We start from the raw sequence: 23101 nt of genomic DNA, 5'->3' as shown, positions 1-23101 counted from the left end.
AGAGCAAACCTTCGAGAGGACTTGTGTCTGGTTTCCTCTTTCTCTCTGTGTCGTCTTTCTCTGTGTCGTTCTTCTTTCTCCCGACTTGCTCTGTGGCGCTCATAGCCTCTTTCTGCATACTCCCTGTATCTGTATCGTTCTTCATCACTGAAATCAGAATAGAAACAAGTTTTCTTGACAACTGGATTGTTGATTCTGAATGACTTCAAGCTACAAAAGACGTGACCTGAGTCCAAACCAGAAGTCCTAATGTTAGCATCTTACACAGAATAGGTGCAAAGTATATACTTGTTGAACTGAGAGGAAAACAATGCTGCTCCCAAATTAGTACTAGATCTAATACAAGAATACAAAATATATAATGATTACACGTTATGTTAAAGGGCCAAGTTCTGTGCTTTCACAGTTGTTATAGGGTAGAAATTTTATATAAATGCTGTTTTTCTTCAAAATTTGGGAGCTGTAACTGATTTAAATTTTAATCAGCGGCTTCATTTTACTTTTTAGACTTAAAAGCATGTTTGTGTATCTCAGATTTCCAACCAAAATTCTTAATGATATTTATAAAATCTTAGGCACACAGTTAAGATTCTAAAAATATATTAAAAATATTTGGCTTATGACGACATAGTCCAAGTAGATAAAGGTTCTTAAGGTTTTGAATCACATAAAGTATATATTCATCTAATGAAGTGGTATAAACATTAAGAACAGAGTGACATCAAAGCAACTTCCATTTTCCAGTGCAAATTATAAAGCAGGCAATTGTAAACCGCCATATATTGGCATTCTTAGTAGATGTGCAAATTTATGAATACAGGCATACCTCAATGATATGAACCGTAGGTTCAGTTTCAGACCAATAAAATAAATATCACAATAAAGCAAGTCCACGAAATTTGGATTTCGCAATGCATATAAAAGTTGTTTACACTATACTGCAGTCCGTTAAGTGTACAATAGCATTATGTCTAAAAATCAATGTACATGCCTTAATTAAGAATACTTTATTGCTAAAACATGCTAACCATCACCTGAGTCTTCAGCAAGTCAATGTTTTGCTGGTTTGAAATATTGTGAGAATCACCAAAATGTGACAAAGAAACACGAAGTGAGCAAATCCTGTTCGAAAAGTGGCGCTGATAATAAAGTATCATACAAGAGACTGAAAAAAAAAAAGCAATTTCCACAATATCCACACAAAATGCAGGCAGAAAATTGCCTACGGACATACTTGAATTCTGACATCCCAATAACTTAACGCTATCTGTGTGGTAAGGGAGGCGGGTTGGGGGGGTGGAGTGAGGAGGAGGAAGCTGGAGGGAGGGGACCATGGGAACAACTTCAAATCCATATTAAGCTCTGCCTCCATTTTCTGATTTTGGAGAGAATGGACTAGTGAAACTGGGACTGATGGTAGTCATCTTTACCTCCTTAGACCTGTCTCTCCATGTCCTTTCGTGAAAATGGAGACATACTTCTGTTTTTCTCTCAATCCTTCAAGTCTATTTTTTCTTTTTGTTCAGCACAGAAGTCAACATTTTCTACATCCTAATGTCAGTAAACTCTTAGAATGAATAAAAATATCTTTTAGAACACTGTGTACTAAAGAGCTTTGGTTTCTAGAAATATATGTTTTATACAAATTATTAAATTAGAATTTGTACATAGCCTCAAGATGTTAAGGAATCTGAGAGAGAATAACAGGAGACAGAATCAGGTGAAAGTATAAGCCATATAAAAACAAAGCCTAACTGTGGTCTCTTAGCAAAAGTGATAATTCAGGAGTGCGACACCTAAAGCCAAGTCATATTGCTGACCAAGTTATCATTGCCTGTGACACATTTTTAATGTTATTTTAAAGAGTATTCATATATGCATATATATATGGATGATACACACACACACACGGACACATATATTACATACAAACACGATTTTTTTTCTAATCATAAATGTGTACTTGGTACTGGGGAGGTGGAAGCGTGTCATCAGAAAGGCAATGCACCATGACAGGCAGTGTGGAGTAGCAGGAAGAGTCCGTGCAGAGCAGGCCCAGGAACACGTCCTGACTGTTATTTCCTAAGTGTATGACCCAGGGTAAGTTACTTAACCTCTGTGAACACTCAGTTTTCTCATCTGTAAAACTGGCAACAGTCTTTTTCAGGATAGTGGTAGAATTGGCAATAACATTTATAAAGTGTTTGGAACAAGAGCAGGCCCTCAAATGGCCGCTAACAGGCAGGCTCACCATCTTCATTAAATTTAATGTTAAAATTTTCAGAAGCAGAACGCTTTCTGTAAAGGTGACTGTTTCTAATAAAGTTTCTGAAGCAGAATAAACTCACACCTACCATGACAAACGAGTATTAGCATTAATATTATCCTCTTTAAAAATGAGGTTCTTTGTAATGATTCCAACTGGATTTACCTAAAGATAACTAAGGTCAATTATCTCATAATTCGTCCTTTGTAACCCTGTTTTTTCCCTCTCACCCTCACACCAATTCTTGTTAGCTTTGAGGCCTTTAAGATTCTGAAGGCAGCCATCTGATGGGACCCTTCCTACAGATGGTGGAAGATTTGGTCTCGTACACAAAATGTAAAGACCCCTTCTCTGATAAGCAGCTGCAGCACAAAGGTTTCTCTGAGCCTGGAAATCATTAGAGCTCATTTCAAACACCCTAGAATGACCCGCCTTCTCTCTGGCCCACAATTAAGCGGCCTAAAAAACAGATGTTGAAACTGGTCTGTAATTTTCAAAACAATGACTCTAATTTGTAACAACACATACTACATGCCATATTGCTGAAATCTCAGTCTTGAGAAAAAAAAAGGCCTTTCCTTATACTTCATTTGGATTTTCCAGAGAACACTTTATTCCTGGGATAATTCAGAACAACACAAAATTCTTCCACCTTTTTTTCCCTCTCTGGCCTTGAACTTTTAGTCAGATTTAAGTAAACATTACGCCTGATGCCCTACAGCTAGCAACATGAAAATCAAATATGGTTTAACCATTAACACTTTTAGCTTCAATAAAAATTAAGTAGCATTTGTGCATGAGTGTGTTTGAAATGGACAAAGAATTTTATAAACACTATAATTTATGCAAAGAAAAGTTACGAGCTCTAGCAAAGCAATTCATTTCAGACTTGTTTCCTATGAAGTTCTGCATTAAGCTCCTTACCTTGTGAACATGTACATTCTAGAGATAACAGTACTATCTCAAATATATTAATTTTAACTACATTAGAAACAATTCAACTTCCCAGAAAGTAATGCGCTTGAACTTAACAGAATTCATGCACTTATGTGACTGAAGTTATTAACAGCACATGTCCCACCACACAAACTCAAAACATACACTTCAACACACACATACACACAAACATGCATGTATGTACCATACCTTTACTTATCTAGTCAATAAAATGTTACCAGGTGCCTACAGTGTGTAAGTCATATTATTAGGAGCTACAGGAAGGAAAAAGATTAATAAATCCTATGGAGTTTCTTCTTGCACTTTTTTTTACATAAAGTTTTAAACTTCTAACCAGTCCTAGATATTGTGACAATATTACATGGTTAAATCTGTAACGACAGTGTATGAGTAATTCTGTATCCTCAGCACACAACTCTGTGCCTGGTACATAACAGGAACTCAAAAAATGTCAGTTACATGAGAGAGTGGCATGGATACATACACACTACCAAATGTAAAACAGCTACCTAGTGGGAAGCAGCCACATAGCACAGGGAGATCAGCTCAGTGCTTTGTGTCCACCTAGAGTGGTGGGACAGGGAGGGTGGGAGGGAGACGCAAGAAGGAAGAGATATGGGGATATATGTATATGTATAGCTGATTCACTTTGTTATACAGCAGAAACTAACACACCATTGTAAAGCAATTGTACTCCAATAAAGATGTTAAAAAAAAAGTCAGTTTACATGAATGAAAGAATGAATCTGGTTCCCCACCACCCCCGAAAGAGGAAGAAAAAAAAAATCAAGTACAGAAAGAGTAATAAAAACAAATGAAAAGTAATAAATTTTTAAACTACCTAATTTCAAGACTAGAAAGGATTTTAAGTAATATCTCAACCATATTTCCAGTAGACAGTATGGCTCTAGTGTTGCTTTAATTTCTCTATGCTTCCATTTCCTCATCTGACAAATCAAAATTTAGACTGGATAACCCCTAAGGACCTTTCTGGATTAAGAAGTATATGATTACATGATCACATCTAACAAAACAAATGCTGTCTGAATCAAGCATATGCTCACATCTTGAACTGATATATTACTTCATCTCATCCAGCAAAATCAGAAAACTGTGTACCTTACATTTATCTTACCCATAAAAATAGCTGATAACAAAAAAAAGTTATCTTTAACTTATTTCATTCTACATTGTGAAGGTACCTAAATGGATATGTTAATTAGAAAGATGCCCAAATTAACGCTTTGATATAAGGGTTGATTTTTATCCATTTCAAAACCTATCTGGCTAACACAGTTTCACCAACAGTTTTCAAGATTGTTTTTTCTCTACTGTATTCACCCTCCTCCCTGATACGTGTTAAGTCATTTTATTCACTGACACATTCATTATGTTCCAGGCATTACTGTACAAAGTGCTGAGGATACAGAGATGAAAAATGATAGTCAACACCCTGAAAGAGAAAGACATGCTTTAAAGAAAATACACAAAATGCTTAGGGAGTATGTGAAGGAATAATTAATTCTTTCTTTCAGGTTCAGAGTTGCTCACAGAAGACAAATACGAGCTGAACCTTGAAGAATCAGTGAAAGTTTGTGAGGCAGAGAGGACAGGAATAACATGAAGAAGGGAAGTGCTAAACTATGAGGCTTTCCAGAAGAGCAAGTAGTTCAGTGTAGCTAGAGCATGCAGTATATTGCCTTGGGAGAGAACCAGGGTTAAAATATAGAAAGGTGCACTGAATTTGTGACTTACGGATCATAAAAAGAATTTTGACTTTATTCTTTATGCTAGCAATAAATGAATTCTTTCCAATGGCACAGAAAGTTTTAGGGAATCAACTTCTAGGTCCCCAACTTCCATATTTATTCTTTCCTGAACATGAACTGCCTAATGATACACCTGCAGGTAACACATATGCCACTTCTCTGGCTAACCTCTCCTCCATCACGTTCCTGGCCTTTTACAAAAGAAAGGCATTCTTTTCACCAATTTTACTACAGTACATTATTGGCTCAGGGTATAAAAACCATCATGGCATCAAGAAGATCTAATTTAAAATATTAGTGTCAGTAAGACCTATTTTATTCAAAGAACCATAAAGCTTCTATAGGGCTTTAGGCCTTTCTCTCTTATACATCTGTCTGCTACAAAGTATGAAGTAAGAAATGGAATATTTTGGCCTGTGTCCTGGGATGTTCTAACGTCAGATATCGTGTAGAGTAGTGTGGAGTCATAAGAATTTTCCCTGAACTAGTAAAAAAACAAAACCAAAAATTCCTTCTGAAGGAAAGCAAAAGAAAGTGCTGGGGAGGCAGCACCTTATTTTGAATTCTGTGACTATTTTATCTTAGACTTAGACAGGAAATATGGATTAAACTCATTTAACTGAACAGAAAAATGAAGTCAGACTTTTTTCCCATAGAAATTGGGTGTGATGTGGCTGCTGGCTGGACAATAGGAGCTGTCTTTTACCAGTTAAGTTATTTGGTAGCTATTTTCCATAAATGGAATGGGGGAAATTTGCAGCTCCAGGTTTGCATGAAAATAAATATCAAATACACATAAAGGTGTTTCATTTTTACAGACATTTTGGAGAAGATATATTTCCATTTTCCTAACCCTTTCTAAGCATATTAAGTTGAACAGGGTACCTCTAAAATAAAGAGTATTAAGTATAATTGGTAGTCTTCTGATAAGTCTTGGTAAAGCCCTTTTGGTGTTCTTCCAAGAAACTGAGAAAACTAAAGACTTTGGAAACAGGGTCTTTGCAGATGTAATCATCAAGGCAAGACGAGGTCTGACTGGATTTGGCTGCACCCTAATCCAAAGACTGTTACCCTTATAAAAATAGGGAAATTTGTACACAGACACAGAGAGGAGAATGCTGTGTGAAGACAGACACAGATTGGAGTGAAGCATCATCTACAAACCAAGGGATACCAAGGATTGCTAACAACCACCAGAAGTTACAAGAGAGGCAGGGAACAAATTCTCTCAAAGCCTACAAAAAGGAACTAAACCTGCTGCCACCTTGATATCAGACCTCTAGCCTCCAGACCTGTGAGAGTAAATTTCTGTTGTTCTAGGCTAACCAGTCTATGGTACTTTTATTGTAGCAGCCGTAGAAAACAATTTCACCAAGTAACAATCAGGTGGTTTCCAACTATCTGCTTTTAAGAAAACTGAGCCATGAGGTAATAGATTCTTAAAAGTAACTTTTCATGACAGGTTAGCTGTGTAATTTTGACATATCACTAAATCTTAAAGTGCTCAAATAACTTAGTGACAGAACCGCAACAAAATTCCATCAATTCTTATTTACATATTTTATGTGAACAAGGTTTCTCAATGCTTACATTTATATATTAAAAAAAGAAAGAAAGAAAGAAATATAATCAATGGCAAAGCCTTTTTTCCCCTAACAGTAGCAACATTCATTCATGGATACAAATATTATTTAGGGATGGGAAGAAGCGCTTCCATCACATTAAAGAATGTAGTTATGTTAAATTATTTTTCAGAATTTGTATTATATTTATATATAAAAATAAATAACTAAAATCAAAAAATTTTTAAATACTTAATCTTATGGTCATTAATTTTTTAATACATTTTAACTTACATAGGTATGTTGCAGGGAGGACTGATAGGATGGATCAATTAAAAAAACTTTCAAGAAAAAAAATATTTTGCATTAGAATAAAATTCTTTGGGGGACGTGGCTCAGAAGTAAGAATTCAAGCACAAAAAGAAACGCAGAATTTCCAACTGTTACAGAGCTTGTTTATGTATTTTTTAAAAATGGATAATGATGTTCAGCAAATCACTATAGTATTCTTAATCCAATGGATATATAATAGAGTAATGATAACTTTATTTTAAAATTGTGAGATTTATAACAGACTGGAAATTATATCTATATAGCCAACTATTTATACTTAAGGTGAAAAATTTTTGATGCCAAGATAAAAATATGTGAGGGGGTATGACATTTTCAAAATTGTTTTAAGGAAGAAATGAACAAACAAATTTGAAGACTGCTGCTTTAGGTAGTGGGAAGTCCTTATGAATAAACAGCCTTGATGCTTTTAAAATGGCTATCCTAACTACTCTTCAAGCAATCCTTTCCCAATTGTAGTGGATCTTCCATCCTGGCACTGAATATAAATTCTAAAGTGCATATAAAATACAGGTGTACAAATTACTGCACGCTGAACATACCTGTTGAAAACACTCGGCGTGGGACTATGATCACGCTCCCTCTCTCTCTCTCTGGTGCGTTCTCTTTCTCTGTCTCGATCACGATCTCGTTCTCGGTCTCTGTCTCTGTCTCTATCTCGGTCTTTCTCTCTTCTTGAGTAATAGTCCCATTGCTTACTGGTGTCCACAAGACTAGGCCATGAAGGAGCAGAACCAGGAAGGTGGGGAAAGGCAACTACAGAGAAAAAATAATAATAATTAAAAACAAAAGTTATGGTACCTAAAAAACAAAGAAGACCAAAAAAAGTAAATATCCCACAAAAATGCTTCACTAGATTAAAAAAAATTATTTTATATATAGAATAGAGAAATAACATATGGTGAATACCCACAGTCTGGGTAAATACCCAGAAACAAACCTTAAAGATCTAACATATAGACTCTTCATTTTGCAAGGTGAACAGCAAATGAGAATTAGATACACCACAAACTTCCCAATACATCAAAAATATAAACCAGAATACATAAGGACATCTTCAAAGTGCTGAAAGAAAGTAACAACCTAGAAATATGTACTCAAAATTATATTTCAAGAATAAGATTAAAACAAAGGCATTCATAAACAAAAATAAGCGAAAGTTATAAACAACAGAGTTCACCAAAAAAAACTTCTACCAGATATATGCATACTACATTTCAAGAGTAACCACTAAAAAACAGAAATAAGTATATTATTTCAAAACAATGTAGGGAAAAATAGAATTTTTAAAATATCACCTGAAAAATTCAGTCAATTCAAAACAGAACTAGAAAGAATGGGGGTATGGGAGACAAGTGTGAATAGCTCAAAAATCACAATACAAAAGACACTGAATTAATTAATCAGTTAAGTGACAGAGATTATTGATTTGTACTTTTAAAAATTCTACCTAAATGCTGAAGATAAGAGACATAAAAAACACACAAAATGGTTGAAAGTAAAAGAATGGGAGAAAAAAAGGAAAATACTAATAAAATAAAATACTAATAAAATAGTAATAAAATAAAATACTAATAAAATAGTAATAAAATAAAATACTAATATCCCCCAATTTCCATATGAGTAGCTGTATTAAAGCAGACTCATACAAAAAGGATTACTCCGGGAAGAAAGGATGACTACTTGAAGGTGGAGGATGCAACTGACCAAGAAGACAGAACAAATTAAACTTCCAAATATCTAACACCATTGCCTTACTTTTTACGGAGTAAAAACTAACAGAATACAGGTAGAAATAGAAAAATCCACCATGATTCTGGGAGATTAACATACTCTTTCCATTACTGACACTTCAAGCAAACAAAAAAATCACTATAGATATATGAGGACCGAGCAAAATACCGCTAACAAAGTTGATTTAATGGACATAACATAGAATACTGCCCAGGGCAGGTAAAGAATACTCATTCTTCTCACCCATATGAAACATTTATAAAAATATACTATGTACTTTCAAAGGATAAGTGTAATAGACACCATGTTCTCCGACCACCATACAATTTAAATTAGAAGTAAAAATTAAAAATTATGGGAAAATAATCTCCATATATATCAAATTTAAAACACACTTCTGATAACTCAAGGGTCAAAAAAGTCATAAATTTAAAATAATTTAAAAACCGAACATAAACAAAAACCCAATATATCAAAAGTCTAGAAATGAAAACTGTTCTGGAGGGAAATTAATCTTAAAAAACACTACATTAGAAAAGATGGAAAGTGAATGAATTAAGCTTTCAACTTATGAACCTAGGAAAAAATAGAAAAATCTAACAGAAGGGAGATAATAAAGATAAAAGTAGAAATCAAGTAAATAGAAAACTACCATACAATAAACAAAGCTAAAAGTTGGTTTTTAAAGACTAGATGAATAAAACATGATAATCTTTTGACAGGATTAAGAAAAAAGAGACCTCATAAAAATTATCAGAACCAATAAGGGACTACAACTACAGATGTTGCAGAGATTAAACAATACAGAGAATATTATATACTTTAGACCAACACATTAAGTAACTCAAGAGTGAAAAGAAATCTTGACTAGTACCATAATTATTAAAGACATTAAACCCGTAATTTAAAACCTTCCCACAAGACCAGATGGCTTTTACAGGTGACTTTTACTACAGATCACTCTAATAATATACAAACTTCCAGAGAATAGGAAAAAAAGATTATTGCCTAACTTATCCCATGTGGCTTGTATAACCTTAATACTAAAACCAGTTAAGGACAGTACAAATAAAGGAGAATCACAGAACAATCTTACATATGAACTTAGTTGTCAAAATCCTAAATAAGTCAGTGTTTATTTTTAAAAATAAAAAGGTAAAATCAATCATGACCAGGTTAGGTTTACCTCAGCAAATAAAAGGTGGCTCAATATTAGAAAAATTTAGAAATCTGCCACATTTAACAGAGAAGGAAAACAGTATGATCAACTCAGAAAGCATCTCATAAAGCTCAATATCCGTTCACAGTTTAAAAGCCCTTGGAAAACAAGAAGAGATTTTCCTTATACTGACATAGGGTTTTATCAAAAACCTAAGAGTAAAAATCTAGTAGTATAAATATAAAAGCATTTCCTTTAAAAAAAAAGGGGGGGTATCCCCAGACAAGAACTCCACTTTCAGTACTTCAATATTATATGGAGATCCTAGCCAGAACAATAAGACCAAAAAAAGGGGGTTGGGGGCGGGGGGAGGTGAGGAATAAGAATCTGAAACGGAAGGAATTGCAGATGATACTGCCTGAAGAGAATTCACAGACAAATTATAGTGAGAGTTCAACAGGTAACAGGCTACAAGATCAACATATATATTGATCAATATATATACATATAAATAAAACAAAAACCAATTATATTTCTAAATACAAGCAAACACAAACAGTACATGGAGCTTAAATGAATATACCATTTATAAGAACAAAAAATAGGTACCTATGACTAAATCTAACCAAAGATGTGCAAGAAGTGTATGGAGACAATTATAGCACTCAGCTGAAACACATTAAAGAACACCTCCCTAAATGGAGAGTACTCGTTCATACATTAACACAATGTTGTAAGGTATGAATGAATTCCTACAAAGTGTTCTAGAGCATCAATGTAACAAATAACATGGTATAGTAAGAGAAAGGACTCTGGAGCAAGGCTACAAGGTTTCAAAGCCTGCCTCTGCCACTTATTGTGTGACATTGGGAAAATGGCCTTAATCTGGCTGTTCTTAAATTCCCTAGTCCATAGAATGAGGGTGGCAACACTACGCCTGCTTTATAAGACTGTGAGGGTTACATGAGTTAACAGTGTTTGTCATACTGTATGCATAATATAAGCGTTAATTATTAATAAAAATCAACAGAGTTTTTCATGGAATTTGCAAAGTTGATTCTAAAATAGATATATAAGAGCAGTGGCCCCAAAATACTTCTGAAGCAGAATAAGGTAGATAGATTTCGCTGAACCAGGTATCAGATTTACTAAGAACTCAAAATTAAGGTAGTGTGGCATTATTAGCACAGGGACAGTTAAATTAACCAAATGAATAGTCTAGAAAGGTAAGAAACAGATCCATGCATGCAGGGAAACTTGATACACGAATGGAGAGATGACACTGTAGATCCCTCAGGAAGGATAAACAAGTAACACTGGGACAATTACATCTTTACTTCATAACGTAGGCAAAAATTAATTCCAGATGGCTTAAGAACTTACACAGGAAAAAGAAATTTGAAAACTTTTTTTGGGGAAAAATGTATTAAAGAATATCTTTGTATACTTGAGGTAGAGAAACTCATGGTTCAAATATGAACCCAATTAAAATGTGGTATGACTTTGCACAGTTGATGAAGTGTTAAAAAAAATGATACTTTTAATGTATTTGCCATAGAAAATTTCTTCTTTGAGGGGCTTGAGTATAATTATCGCTATAGTACAGAATATTTACACAGTCATAATAATGTGACTATGGTTTACTGTTTAGCTTTTAGAATAAAATATTTGTCAGGGCACAGATAATTTTGGTTACAAGACAGAATGTTAGAAGTACAGCTGATCAAAGCAGGGAGGCAGAGGTGGAAAAAGAGGTGAAGGCTTGGAAAGACACAGTAGTAGAGACTGATGGTACATGAAACAGAGGGTAGGTATATAAATAAAAAGAGGAAGAAAGAGTAATATAATTTCACTTCAGGGGAATAGGAGAGGAGTAATGATGGTAAGTGAGTAAAATATACATCCATCACAATAAGAAGATAACAGATGGTATCTAAAGTTATATAATCAAGAAATAGGGTGATAAGCCTATGTAGAAATGCCATGCAGACCATCAAAAGAACTAAAAACCATTAAAAATGTCTGTCTCTGCAGTTCTTCAATATTCCTGCAAAGATTACTTTTAAACTAGGTATTACTTTGTAAGCACAATCTTAATATGCACATCAAGAAAAATCATTGTTTTCCATCTACAGTTAGTTTAGTAGTATTTGAGGATGAACTACAAAATTCTAAAATAAACAAAGGTAAAATAGAATTACCGATAAAGAGGAAGTAGTATTTATCATCTTCATCCCAAGGCTTTGTTTGACTGGAATAAAGAAACCTAACTTTCCTCTATTTAATTCTTGTGCTATGCTTTATCATTGTTAGTACTAAAGACATCCTCATTAAAGGGGGGAAAACCACTCATCTCTGAGGGGGTGGTAAAGAGTGAGCAGAAAACTCTTGCTTTTTTATTAAAAATGTGCATGTATTACTTTGAGAAAAAGTTAAATGCTTAATTAGCCAGTTTTTTAAAAATGAAATCTTCCACAAGGAAACTGAGCAGGTAATCTCAAGAATAAAGTCTTATTCTTTCTGATATGGGCTATTCCTCAAGTTCATCTGTACTGAAACAAATATACAGGAATTTAATGACAAAGCAGAAAATGTTAAGTGCCATAAAAAAGGTAAAAATAAATTTTAATTAATTTTATAAGTAATGCTTATCGAGTATGTACATATTACAGGTACTGTGCTGAGTCCTTTATATTCAAGCTTCAATTAACAGATGTGAAAAATAACCGCCTCCAAGTGCAGAAAAGGGAAGGAACTTGGAGCTTGTTGGAGATGGGGATAATCAGAAAAGTAACAGCTAATATTTGAGTGTTTATTAAATGGCAGGACTAACATGCTTCAGTGTATTCTCTCTGATCTTATGAGGAAGAATCATGCTCTCCATTTAATGGTTAAAGATCTACAAAAGTCACATAAATAATGAGAGGGGGAAGCAAGATTCCAACCCAAAGAGTATGACTTCCTGGGAGCCCAGGGGAAAAAATGTGACATAACCACTGAAACAAATAACAGAAAGACTACCTTTTGATGTGAATGAATGGAATATGTGGCTTTGAACAAGGTGGGTCTGAAGGACAGTACAAAACCCTGACACAGAAACCTAGAAGGTTAACTGAAAGTATATGACTGATACAAATATCTGATCTCTCACCAAGCCTTACAAATTCTACTCCTTAAATGCCTTTGGAACCACTAATTTTCTCCATCCCCCATGGTATCCGCTGAATTCAGGACTATAAGTTTCTTCCCCTGGATTACTCTAACAGCTTCTTGTTCTCCCAATCAAGCAGGCATCTCTGCCCTTCCCACCTTTCTCCCACACTACAAATCCCCAATCTCCTCACAGTAAGTAGCCAGAATGGACGCTTTTCAAATGTAAACCTAACGATTATGCAAATCAGCATAAAACTAAATGGCTCCTCACAGCCCTCTGACTAAGGTCTAAACTCTACAGCATGGCTGTAATGCCCCCCCGCACCATTTCTTATCTCATCTCTAGATGTTCATCATATTCTCTACTCTCCAACCACACCACACTTCATTCAGTTCATAAAGCCTACCACACTCTCTCACACCCCCATGTTTCTGAACATGATTTGAACCCCAAATCATCTACACCCCACTCCAGTGGAGTGGGAGACCCCTCCATCATGCTCCTATGATACCCTCTTCTGTCACCTGGTTGTTTCCTCACTAGCTTATAATTTGTTGAAGGCAAGCAAACCTATGTCTAGTTTACTGTATCCTTAAAACCTAGTACAATGCACAGCTCTTTTAAAATAAATGAATGGATCAAGAAATCTAAGCAGAAAGTGGTATTAGAAGGCCTTAGAAGGGATAAAGTTGTCAAGAGTGAACATGAAGGAGAACCTGCCAAATGATCTAGAAGAAAAGATAAACCAGTGAGGGGGAAAGATGAGAAAGAGGTTAGTCAGATACCGTGAGTTAAGAAACAAAAAAGATTATGGACAGTGAAGATCGACAATTTGGTGACAAATCCTAAATCCTTTTGGGAAAAGGCAAGGGACAAATATCCCTGTTGTGCCACCATTTGTTAATTTTTAAAAGTATGGCTGGTAAAGAAATGAAAAGTATTCTGTTAAGTGACCTGGAATATATGTAAGACCTAGTTATTCCTGTAGTAAATATTTTTTAATTGCTCTGTAAGATAGTACTTTAAACAATGGAACTATGTTTCTATTGTTTTAAAAGTACTTAAGTACTTTACTGATTCAAACTGAATCTGGGCAATTAAAAAATAACACTTACCATTGCCATATGGAAAAGCACGTGCAGAACGACTATCATAACCAGAGGAATGTCCACTGTCGAAGAAAAATATATTTTTATGTGTTGCAAGGAAGTTCTGAATTTTAATAATTAGGTGCAAATGCAAAACATAAAGCAGAATTATGACTTTTATTTAATCACCATATAATGGTACCTGTAATTCTGTAACTTTATTTTTTAATACTTAAAAACACAGGCTGTTTAACCTCAAAACCTAACACCTACTTGTAAAGAAAATATAGCTTGTTAGTATTAACATGAGTAATCCAATCAATTCAGCCTGACTCACAATAAGTAACAGAAACTTCGAGGCTAACAAAGTATTTCAGACTTTAGTTAAAATTTTGCCTTAAAAAACTGACTTTAATAATTAAAAATCAGAAATTCAGCGCTACTGATAGAATCAACAAATACTACTTTTTAACATTGTGATTGTGAAAACAAATATATGTTTAACAAGAACTTAAAATTAAATCCTATGGTCTCACAAGTCACACTTCACCGAGTTTTATCATTTCGTTTGAAAATCATATGCTTGGTTTGATGTTATTGATGTAAAGTTCTCACAATTTTTCTTTTCATATAGTTTAAATCACTTTTTCAGAAATACAGTATTTTTTATAGAGTTTATTTGCCACTTAAGAGGAAATAATAATAGCTACCATTTATTAGTTATTTCTATCTGCAAAGAATGGTGCTGATGCTTTATATTCACTAGCTGTTTTAATCTTCACAACTCTATCAACCCCCCATTTGGTAAAAGAGGAATCTGAGTCTCAATGAATAGTTTTGAACCTTGCCTAAGAACACAAGCTGGGAAATTCTGAAGCCAAATTTGAACCAGGTTAGTGTGATTCCAAAACCTATGGGGTTAAACATGGTATTGCCATCCATGAGGTAAATGTTCTTTACCACAGCATTCCAAATAACATAAACCATAAAAGCAGGGTATAAAAAATAAGGCTACTGCCACGCAGAAGGGATCCAATCTTCCTTTGTGGAAGCTGAGTTGCACTGGGTAGCAAGGAATAAGGCAGCTTTGCTTTACTGTGGTCCCTGAAAATAGTTATCCTTACTTAATCCTAAAACAGACATGCATTATTCATGATTACTAATCATCTGTTTGTACATCCCACAAAACTTGACTACAGCCAAGATTTTACAATCTAGGGGTTTCTTTAATAAGAGTATCGTAAATCAAAGCAAGATATTTCAAAATACTATCATTTAGTTTTCTTTGTCCTGTTTTGTTATTAGGCTATAGGTCCAACATCTTATATAAAAGTAACTAATACAGATCTAGACTTATGAATTAAAAGGCAGGTACTATTGTTTATAAAATTAAACCTTTGAAAATATTACCAAGATACATATGATTCTTCTGTCAGAAGCCTATCAATGATAAAGTTTACAGTACCCATACTGATTACCTTTCTATTGTTGGTATAAGAGACGGAGGTGGAGCGCCTGGTGGAGGAGGAAAACCTGAAACATTCAATCATAAGATAAAAAAAGTTAACAGAATGTACACTTAATGCCAAGAGTTAAGGTTGCTGTGTGTCACTAAATTTCTCTGGGGATATAACGTGCTTCTCTATGTTATAATGGACAGAAAAAAAGTGGAGCTTAAATTTATGAACAGATTTTTGGAGGAATATAACTTTAAATGAACAGTCTGGTCTAATACACAGAGCACAAACTGGGAGTCAGGACACCCGGTCTTATTTTCAGCACCACACACAGCCCATTTTGTGAGTGTGAGAAAGTTAATCTCAATGCCTTACCTTTTCCATATATAAAACAGTAGTAGTGTTGCCACCAGATATATTTTAAGTATTTTAGAAGAAAAGCAAATAAAATAGCATTTACCTCTTTCAAAAAATATTTTGAGAGTTTAGATGTATATAAATTTCCTTAAAATGTATAATTTATAAATAAAATCTTACCAGTAAATATATAAATGCTTAAGGCTGAGAACATCCATCATAAAATACGTTTTAAATAGCACAACCCTAAAGAACTAATTTATAAAGAAAAGCACATAATATAGTTTTTAAATTAGTTTAGAAATGAAATAATTTGCACCTTTATATCATGAGGTCTGCATTGTGAATAATTCACAAAACCTAAATGAAATACCACAGAGTATGGCTACAAGGGACCTTAACAGTTAAATCTACTCTGCACTTTCAAATTCAGATAGGCAATAAAATATCCCAACAAGACTTGAAGATTCTACAACTTATGATACCAATTCCTTATGACACCAATTCCTGCCAAGCTTTAATAACCCTATTAGGAAGCACATTAAATTATATAATTCGAATCTCTCTCACTACAATTCATATGCTGATCTGCATGAGGACAAAAAGCAAACCATTGAAATACATGTTTGAAAACACTTCCACTAAGCCTTTTTAGTATTCTAGGTAAAAATGAACCCCAGTTCTCCTAACCCTTCTCAAAAGTCCATTTAAATCCATTTTTAGCCCTGCTTCAAGCTGTTTCAAATTCACCATGCTCATCTTCACTGTGTCCAGTTTTTAGGTTCTCCTCTATTAAGCATCTTAGCAGTGTAAAATTTAGCAATTACTACATTAGTCCTAGAGTCACAATCCTACTTTATATAGCCTTACAATCACTTCTTTTTAACCTATAAAGACACACCAATGATTCCTTTATGACTTTTCCTAGTACGTCTTTTTCAGCCATATTCATACATAATCAGTGACTCTCTATCCCACATCTAAATATGTGTACTATCCCATGCTATCTAAACTCCACTATTTTCTGTTTATCAAGGTCATTTTGAACTTAGACCCACCCTTCCAAGCATTGTCACCTCTCATTCTCTTTATACTTCTTGACTTTTAATACTGAACTCAGTAAATACACTTGCTATCATATTTGTATCACACTACCAAAAAATAAAAAAATTTAAAAAGAACTGAAAAAAAAATGTAAAAAACACTGGGCCACATATAAACTCCTATTGATCATATCCTTACAACAATGAACAATTTAATCATTGCTCTATGAACAACCATCTGTCCAGCTGTCAACCTATCTGTGTGGTTCAGAACATACTTTCTCACAACATTGAGTTATGCCAGCAGGGTAAAAATAAAAAAATCAGAAACCATGATAAAGTCAAGATAAATGATCTTTCTCTTCTCTTGCAGTCACTTCATCATACATAAAAAATTCATTGGTCTGAAAAAACAATTTTTAATAAAAATTTTATTTTTAATCCTATACTGTTTTCTTTAATAAATTGATATGGTAAAAACTTTCTCAGAATGTCTATTTCTACAGAAATGGGTAAGACAAGTATAAGAAAACTAAATATCTTAATCAAAACTCGAATGAAGCAAAGGCAGAGCTGAAAATAGGACCTTGAAATCCCAATAGCCTATTCCACATTCTAACCACATCAACACTGTCCCTCCTGTAACTGTAAGCTTGAAATTTCATGTTTATTAACAATGATGGAGAAAACATGAAAAAAAGTTTTACCTGGAGGTGGTACAGTTATTGGAATACCTAAAAAACAAGTGATGAAATTTAATATAGTAATTGGATTTCATAACCTGTTATGTATTTATGCCATCACCAAAGAAAACCTTGAAATAAAACCCCTCGCCTCATTGTCCTGGCTTATTCCGTCAAAAGCAGCATTCTGTTTTCTTGCAGAGGACCAACAATTCAAATGTAACGTCAGACTTCCTGATGAAATCCCAGTCTAACAACTTCATAACAAGGTTTCCCCCACTAGTTGTAATCACAAACGAAGTGAGACATCAGTTAAAACAGCACACTTGTGCATACACAAATATCAAACTCCATGAAATTAACACTAAGTTTGATAATCAACATCTGATCTTGTTATTTTAACAGTTTAATAGGGAAAGTGATCAATGGGCTCTTAAATACTGCAGGTAGTGCAAGGTAACTTGGAAGATGATGGATATTCACTTTAGTAAAGCTACGAGGGAGGTTCAAGTGTTAGTGTGAATTGTTTTACTGTTGTTGACAGAAGTGTGGAAAGGTTATTACTTCCCTTGACTTGTGGGAGGATAGGGGGTATAGCCAATTCATATACATAAACCCCTAGGGCACACTAAGTCTACTTCTATAGAAGTCAGTAAATACTAATTTGAGTGACTCTCACTCATTGGCACACATTATTAAACTTTAAGAAATAAGCTATGTATAAACATTCTCAATTTACATTGGTCAAATGTGCCTATAAACCCTAATTTAAAATTTATGTGTCATGCAAATTATAAGTTTGTTTGAAGAAAAATGACATTTCTAAGTAGAAAAATTTAAAAAACAAATAACTTTTTCAAGGAAAATTTTATACCATAATAACTTCAACAAAGTCAGAATGGTTTACTAAATCCAATCTTAAAAACTGCATCAAAGCTATTCCTAAAGAGGAAAAAGTAATCTAATTCATTAACTAAATGCATAGGAAAAAAACGGCTTTCAAGTGTTTGCTTGTCAATGAAACATCTGCCAATAATTTATTTAAACTTTTTCTGTGCATGTTTTACCAGAATAAGAGGTTTATACAAAAAGATCTTAAAGCAGCAAATGGCCTTAAAATGAAGAATGAAGCACCTTATTTTACCACCCGTGCAATAAAAGGATACGCTAAACTTACAAAAACCAAGAAGATTGAAAAAGATATATAAGGCAGCCATCATGTTTCAAAAATCATTAGGCATCCACAAGTCTACTAAAATGAGCTACACTTCATGGTAATTCTCATCCATCCTGAGGTACCTTGCTGCTTCCTATATTACTAAGCTAAAAGAATCCAGCAAACAATACAAACTAGCAGAGTCCCAGGCACCAAACTAAATGGGAAATCAAGGAAGGCAGAGCATATTAAATGTTCTTAATGTCTACTATTACTTGATTTTCTTTAGAACAGTATAGATTTTTTTTAGAGCACTACTGGACTTCACTATGTGACCTAGTTTTCACATTTAAATACATGACTATTTAAATGAATGACTATTGTCCTAGGTGTGTAAGATAAAAAACCATACCAACTTCAGCAACCCACTCTGTAATCCTAGTAACTTTCCCTAAGTCAATACACGAGCAACATGCATCACTCCAGCTAACTACAATGTGAATTCATGTGAAGTAAGAAAATACTAGTCAGACCTCTCAAAATTTAGTCCTCGAAAACATTTATCAAACTTTCACAAAACATAAAAATAAAAGAATATAACCAAACTATTAAGTATGCTACGAAGGTAGTTAAAATTACAAACATTTTGCTTTAAATTTTAATCTTACTACAGTAGTATCATAGGACAGATTTTTAAAAAATCAACTGAAAAGAATTAAGAACACAAAAATTATGCAACATAGATAGATATAGATGTCTTTCCAAACAGTATCTACACATCAGAAAGCTGGCATGAGAACTTATAAAGGGTCCTTCTTGTGAGACCCATATTTCATCTAAGATAATTCAATGCAAATCTTTATTGGTAAGTGTTCACTGAAACAGAACTTAAAAGTTGACGAAACATTATACAATCCATTCTTTGACAATTAGCAAATGTATTTTCAAAATGCTACTAAGAAAATTTAATATGTGATATAATGTTAAACCAATACAATTTTCATCTAAAATAATCACCGTTTGGTATTTGACTTTTGTTAACAAAAGAAACAGTGTAATGAAAAAGAAAATGCATCTCAAAATTCCCCGTCCTGTCTCCCTCAACAATCGCACCTGTCCTGGCCAACATACATGCTGCCCAGCCAACAGGCTTGAAATACACAAAGCACGTACTGTGTTTCTTTTTTGTATCCTTTATCTGTAAAATGAGTAGGGAAAAAATGTTTGTTTTCCTGGAAAGTTTTGCATACAATAGTAAAAGCAAGATTTCTATTACAGGCCAAAAGTTTTTGGAAAAGTAATATTGAAGTTCTAAAGGGAATGAATAGATTAGTGGTTTTGAAACTTCAGTGGCCATCAGAATCACCTCAAGAATTTGTTAAAACACAGATTGCTGGGCCCTGCCCCTAGAATTTCTGATTCAGTAGGTCTGGAGTGAGGCAGAGAATTTGCATTCCAAACAAGGAGATGATGATGTTGCCAACCAGAGACCATACTTTGCAAATCACTGGATTACATCCAAACTTCTCTACTAATTGCATTGCTGAGCACCTCAATATGCAAAACACGTAACATAAATTCCATTTCAAATTCTTATGAAACAAACAAAGCATGTGACATTCTTAAGTAAAACAGTACAGCTGTATGACAGCCTATACTATCTGGCATCTTCAAAAGAAAGAGAATAGGATTTAACTAATTCCAGTATGTAATAAGTACTTGTAAACGTAAAGAAGCATAGGGGTGGGGGGGACCTAAAATCCTATTTAGGGACTGAAGGAATTGATGCAAAGAAACAGAAAGACAGCAGACCAGCAAAACATCATATCAAAAGGAACTCATCTATATTTCAAAAACTCCCACGAAGTTAATAGAGGCTCTGTACTCAAAAGATAAATGAATAAAAATTATCTATGAACGCATTCTCAATGTATCGCATCATTATTTTATATAGCTATGGCAAAAAAGAGTTAGGTGATAGCAATCTCTGACATGGCTTCCATTGATCCCTGCCTCCTGGTATTCATGTCTTTTTATACCTCTGGTATTTATATCCTCCCCTTGAGTGTGGTCTAGATATAATGACTTATTTCTAACAGGCGAAATACAGCAAAAATGATGGGATGTCACTTCCGTGACTAGGTTACAAAAGAGAGTGACTTCTATTTTGCTGGTTTCCTCTACTGTGTTCTCAGCATTCACGCTCTGATGAAGCCAGCTACCTTGTTGGAGAGGAAGTGAATCTTTTCAACAAAGAGGTCAGTGAACTTGAACAGAAATCTTTTCTTAGTCAAGCCCTTGAGATGACCATCTCAAAGCCTCTGAAAGAACTTGAAGCAGAGGACCAGCTAAGCTGTCCCCACATTCCTAACCCACAAACACTGTTCAATAATAAATGTATGTTGTTTTAAGCCACTATGTTCTACAGTAATTTGTTATGGAGCAAGAGCTAATACATATAGTTACTACCTATCACTTCTCTATTCAGTTCAAATGAAAGAAAAAAGCACAGCAGAAGGACTATGTGAACTATGCTTTCTATTTCTCACTTGTAAATGACAAATTTCATCAACACTAGCATGTTACAAATTGATAGCCTGATCACTTTCCTTATGTCTCACCAATTTCTACTGTCAAGTCATCAAGCTCGTAAGTAAATTCTGCACAAAAAAACTGAGTACAAAAAGTTTTATAAAAATCTTTAAATATTACCTTCCACCACATGCTTTTCTATGTATCAATATTTTAAATACTATATATACATATACATCATCTACCATGTACCCTTTTAAAAAAAACAGAATGTAGACTACTATAAAACTATTTCTTAATAAAGTAAAATAATTAATCACAAAGGTACAAAAAGGAATGGAAGTAATTTTAAAGAAAAAATGTTAGAAGGTGATATGGTCACTAAACTTAAAGCAACAAAAATAGTTATCAGCATACTCCACACCTAAAAAGTAAAAAAGATAATTTTACATTAACTATAAAATGGGTGAACTATTTTATCTTTATTAAGATCTCTTAATCCTATTATAATCTAAAAGCCTATGGAAAACAAAAATTCTATGTTAGACAAAAACGTCTCTGATAGAAATATCAATATTTTTACAAATAACTTGTAAAGGAATTAATCTCTACAAGCTCACGTCTAATGGCAAAGTGACTGGAAGAGTAGCACAAACAAAAGGCAAATATTAAACCATAATTAAATTCTACAAAATACAGCATCTATGGTGTATTAAAAATATAACTATAAAGGGAGCATCCATGGGGAAAAAAGACATTTAAAAATATCAACATCCTGAAGGAGCTTTTATTTTCTATTAAAACTTAAATTTAACTTAATTGTGCCAAAAAATACTATTCGTTACACATAATTAGCATTACACCCTACTTTGAGTTTATTGAAAACACTGACAGACTCTTGGTTTTTTAAAAAAATACAGAAAAACACAACAAAATAGAAAACGAGTACAGTTCTCAAAAACTTCAAGAAATTATTTTTCAAAAGGTATTTCTAGAAACTACATTTTTAAAATGCTTACATTTTTGGCAAACAGCATCAGTTAATATGTGGATTTGCTGTGTAAGACCAAAAATCTTCATGGAACTATAAAATCAGCTTAATAAATGTTATATTTACAAAACAGCTTCTCAAATAAAGGGACAAAATTGTACTTCCTCAAGGATGCAGAAAATATTCATCGAATACAGGCCAAGCTTCTGGCAAAGCAGCAGTTCTCAAAGTGTTATCTGGAGCTTCCTGGGCGTCCCAAAGGCCCTTCTAGGAATCTGCAAGGTCAAAACTCCTTTCATAAACACTAGGCTGTTATTTGCCATTTTCATGCTCATTCTCTTACAAGTATACAATGAAGTTTTCCAGAGGCTACATGACATGTGAAATCACAATAGATTTAATGCGGAAGCAAATAGGAGAATCCGGTTTTTTTCTATTAAGCCACATAGTAAAGAGATTTGCAGAAGTGTAAAACAAGGCCACTGTTTGCACTAAATGTTGTCATTCTGGAAAAATAATTTTTCATAAAAATATTATCTTAATATGTAATGGGATTATTATGCATACTCTCAAAATAATATTTTAAATATAATATTTTAGGGCTCCCCTCGTGGCGCAGTGGTTTAGAGTGCGCCTGCTGATGCAGGGGACACGTGTTCATGCCCCGGTCCGGGAAGATCCCACATGCCGCGGAGCGGCTGGGCCCGTGAGCCATGGCCGCTGAGCCTGTGCGTCCAGAGCCTGTGCTCCGCAATGGGAGAGGCCACAACAGTGAGAGGCCCGCGTACCGCAAAAAAAAAAATAAATAAATAAATAAAAATAATATTTTAATTTCTCAGGTT

At 34.0% G+C, this 23101-nt stretch overlaps 1 protein-coding gene across 36 annotated transcripts in view; it reads right to left on the bottom strand.

Annotated features, from left to right (window-relative positions):
- FIP1L1 (factor interacting with PAPOLA and CPSF1) overlaps positions 1-23101 on the bottom strand; it is a 68461-nt gene that overhangs the window by 4722 nt on the left and 40638 nt on the right. For 18 of the 36 annotated variants that reach the window (XM_073805265.1, XM_073805259.1, XM_073805260.1 and 15 more), the window contains 5 exons: positions 17605-17631; positions 15519-15573; positions 14068-14123; positions 7448-7661; positions 10-147 (listed from right to left, as the gene is read on the bottom strand). In XM_073805265.1, the coding sequence (XP_073661366.1) occupies positions 10-147; positions 7448-7661; positions 14068-14123; positions 15519-15573; positions 17605-17631 (490 nt within the window). The remainder of the gene's footprint in view (positions 1-9; positions 148-7447; positions 7662-14067; positions 14124-15518; positions 15574-17604; positions 17632-23101) is intronic. The other 18 variants (XM_073805261.1, XM_019928170.3, XM_019928174.3 and 15 more) reach the window with 4 other exon arrangements.

The sequence above is a fragment of the Tursiops truncatus genome, chromosome 5 (genome assembly GCF_011762595.2).
Source record: "Tursiops truncatus isolate mTurTru1 chromosome 5, mTurTru1.mat.Y, whole genome shotgun sequence".
In the NCBI taxonomy this organism is placed as follows: domain Eukaryota; kingdom Metazoa; phylum Chordata; class Mammalia; order Artiodactyla; family Delphinidae; genus Tursiops; species Tursiops truncatus.
The sequence above is the reverse complement of the archived record's forward strand: the minus strand, read 5'-3'. Positions and strand labels throughout refer to the sequence as shown.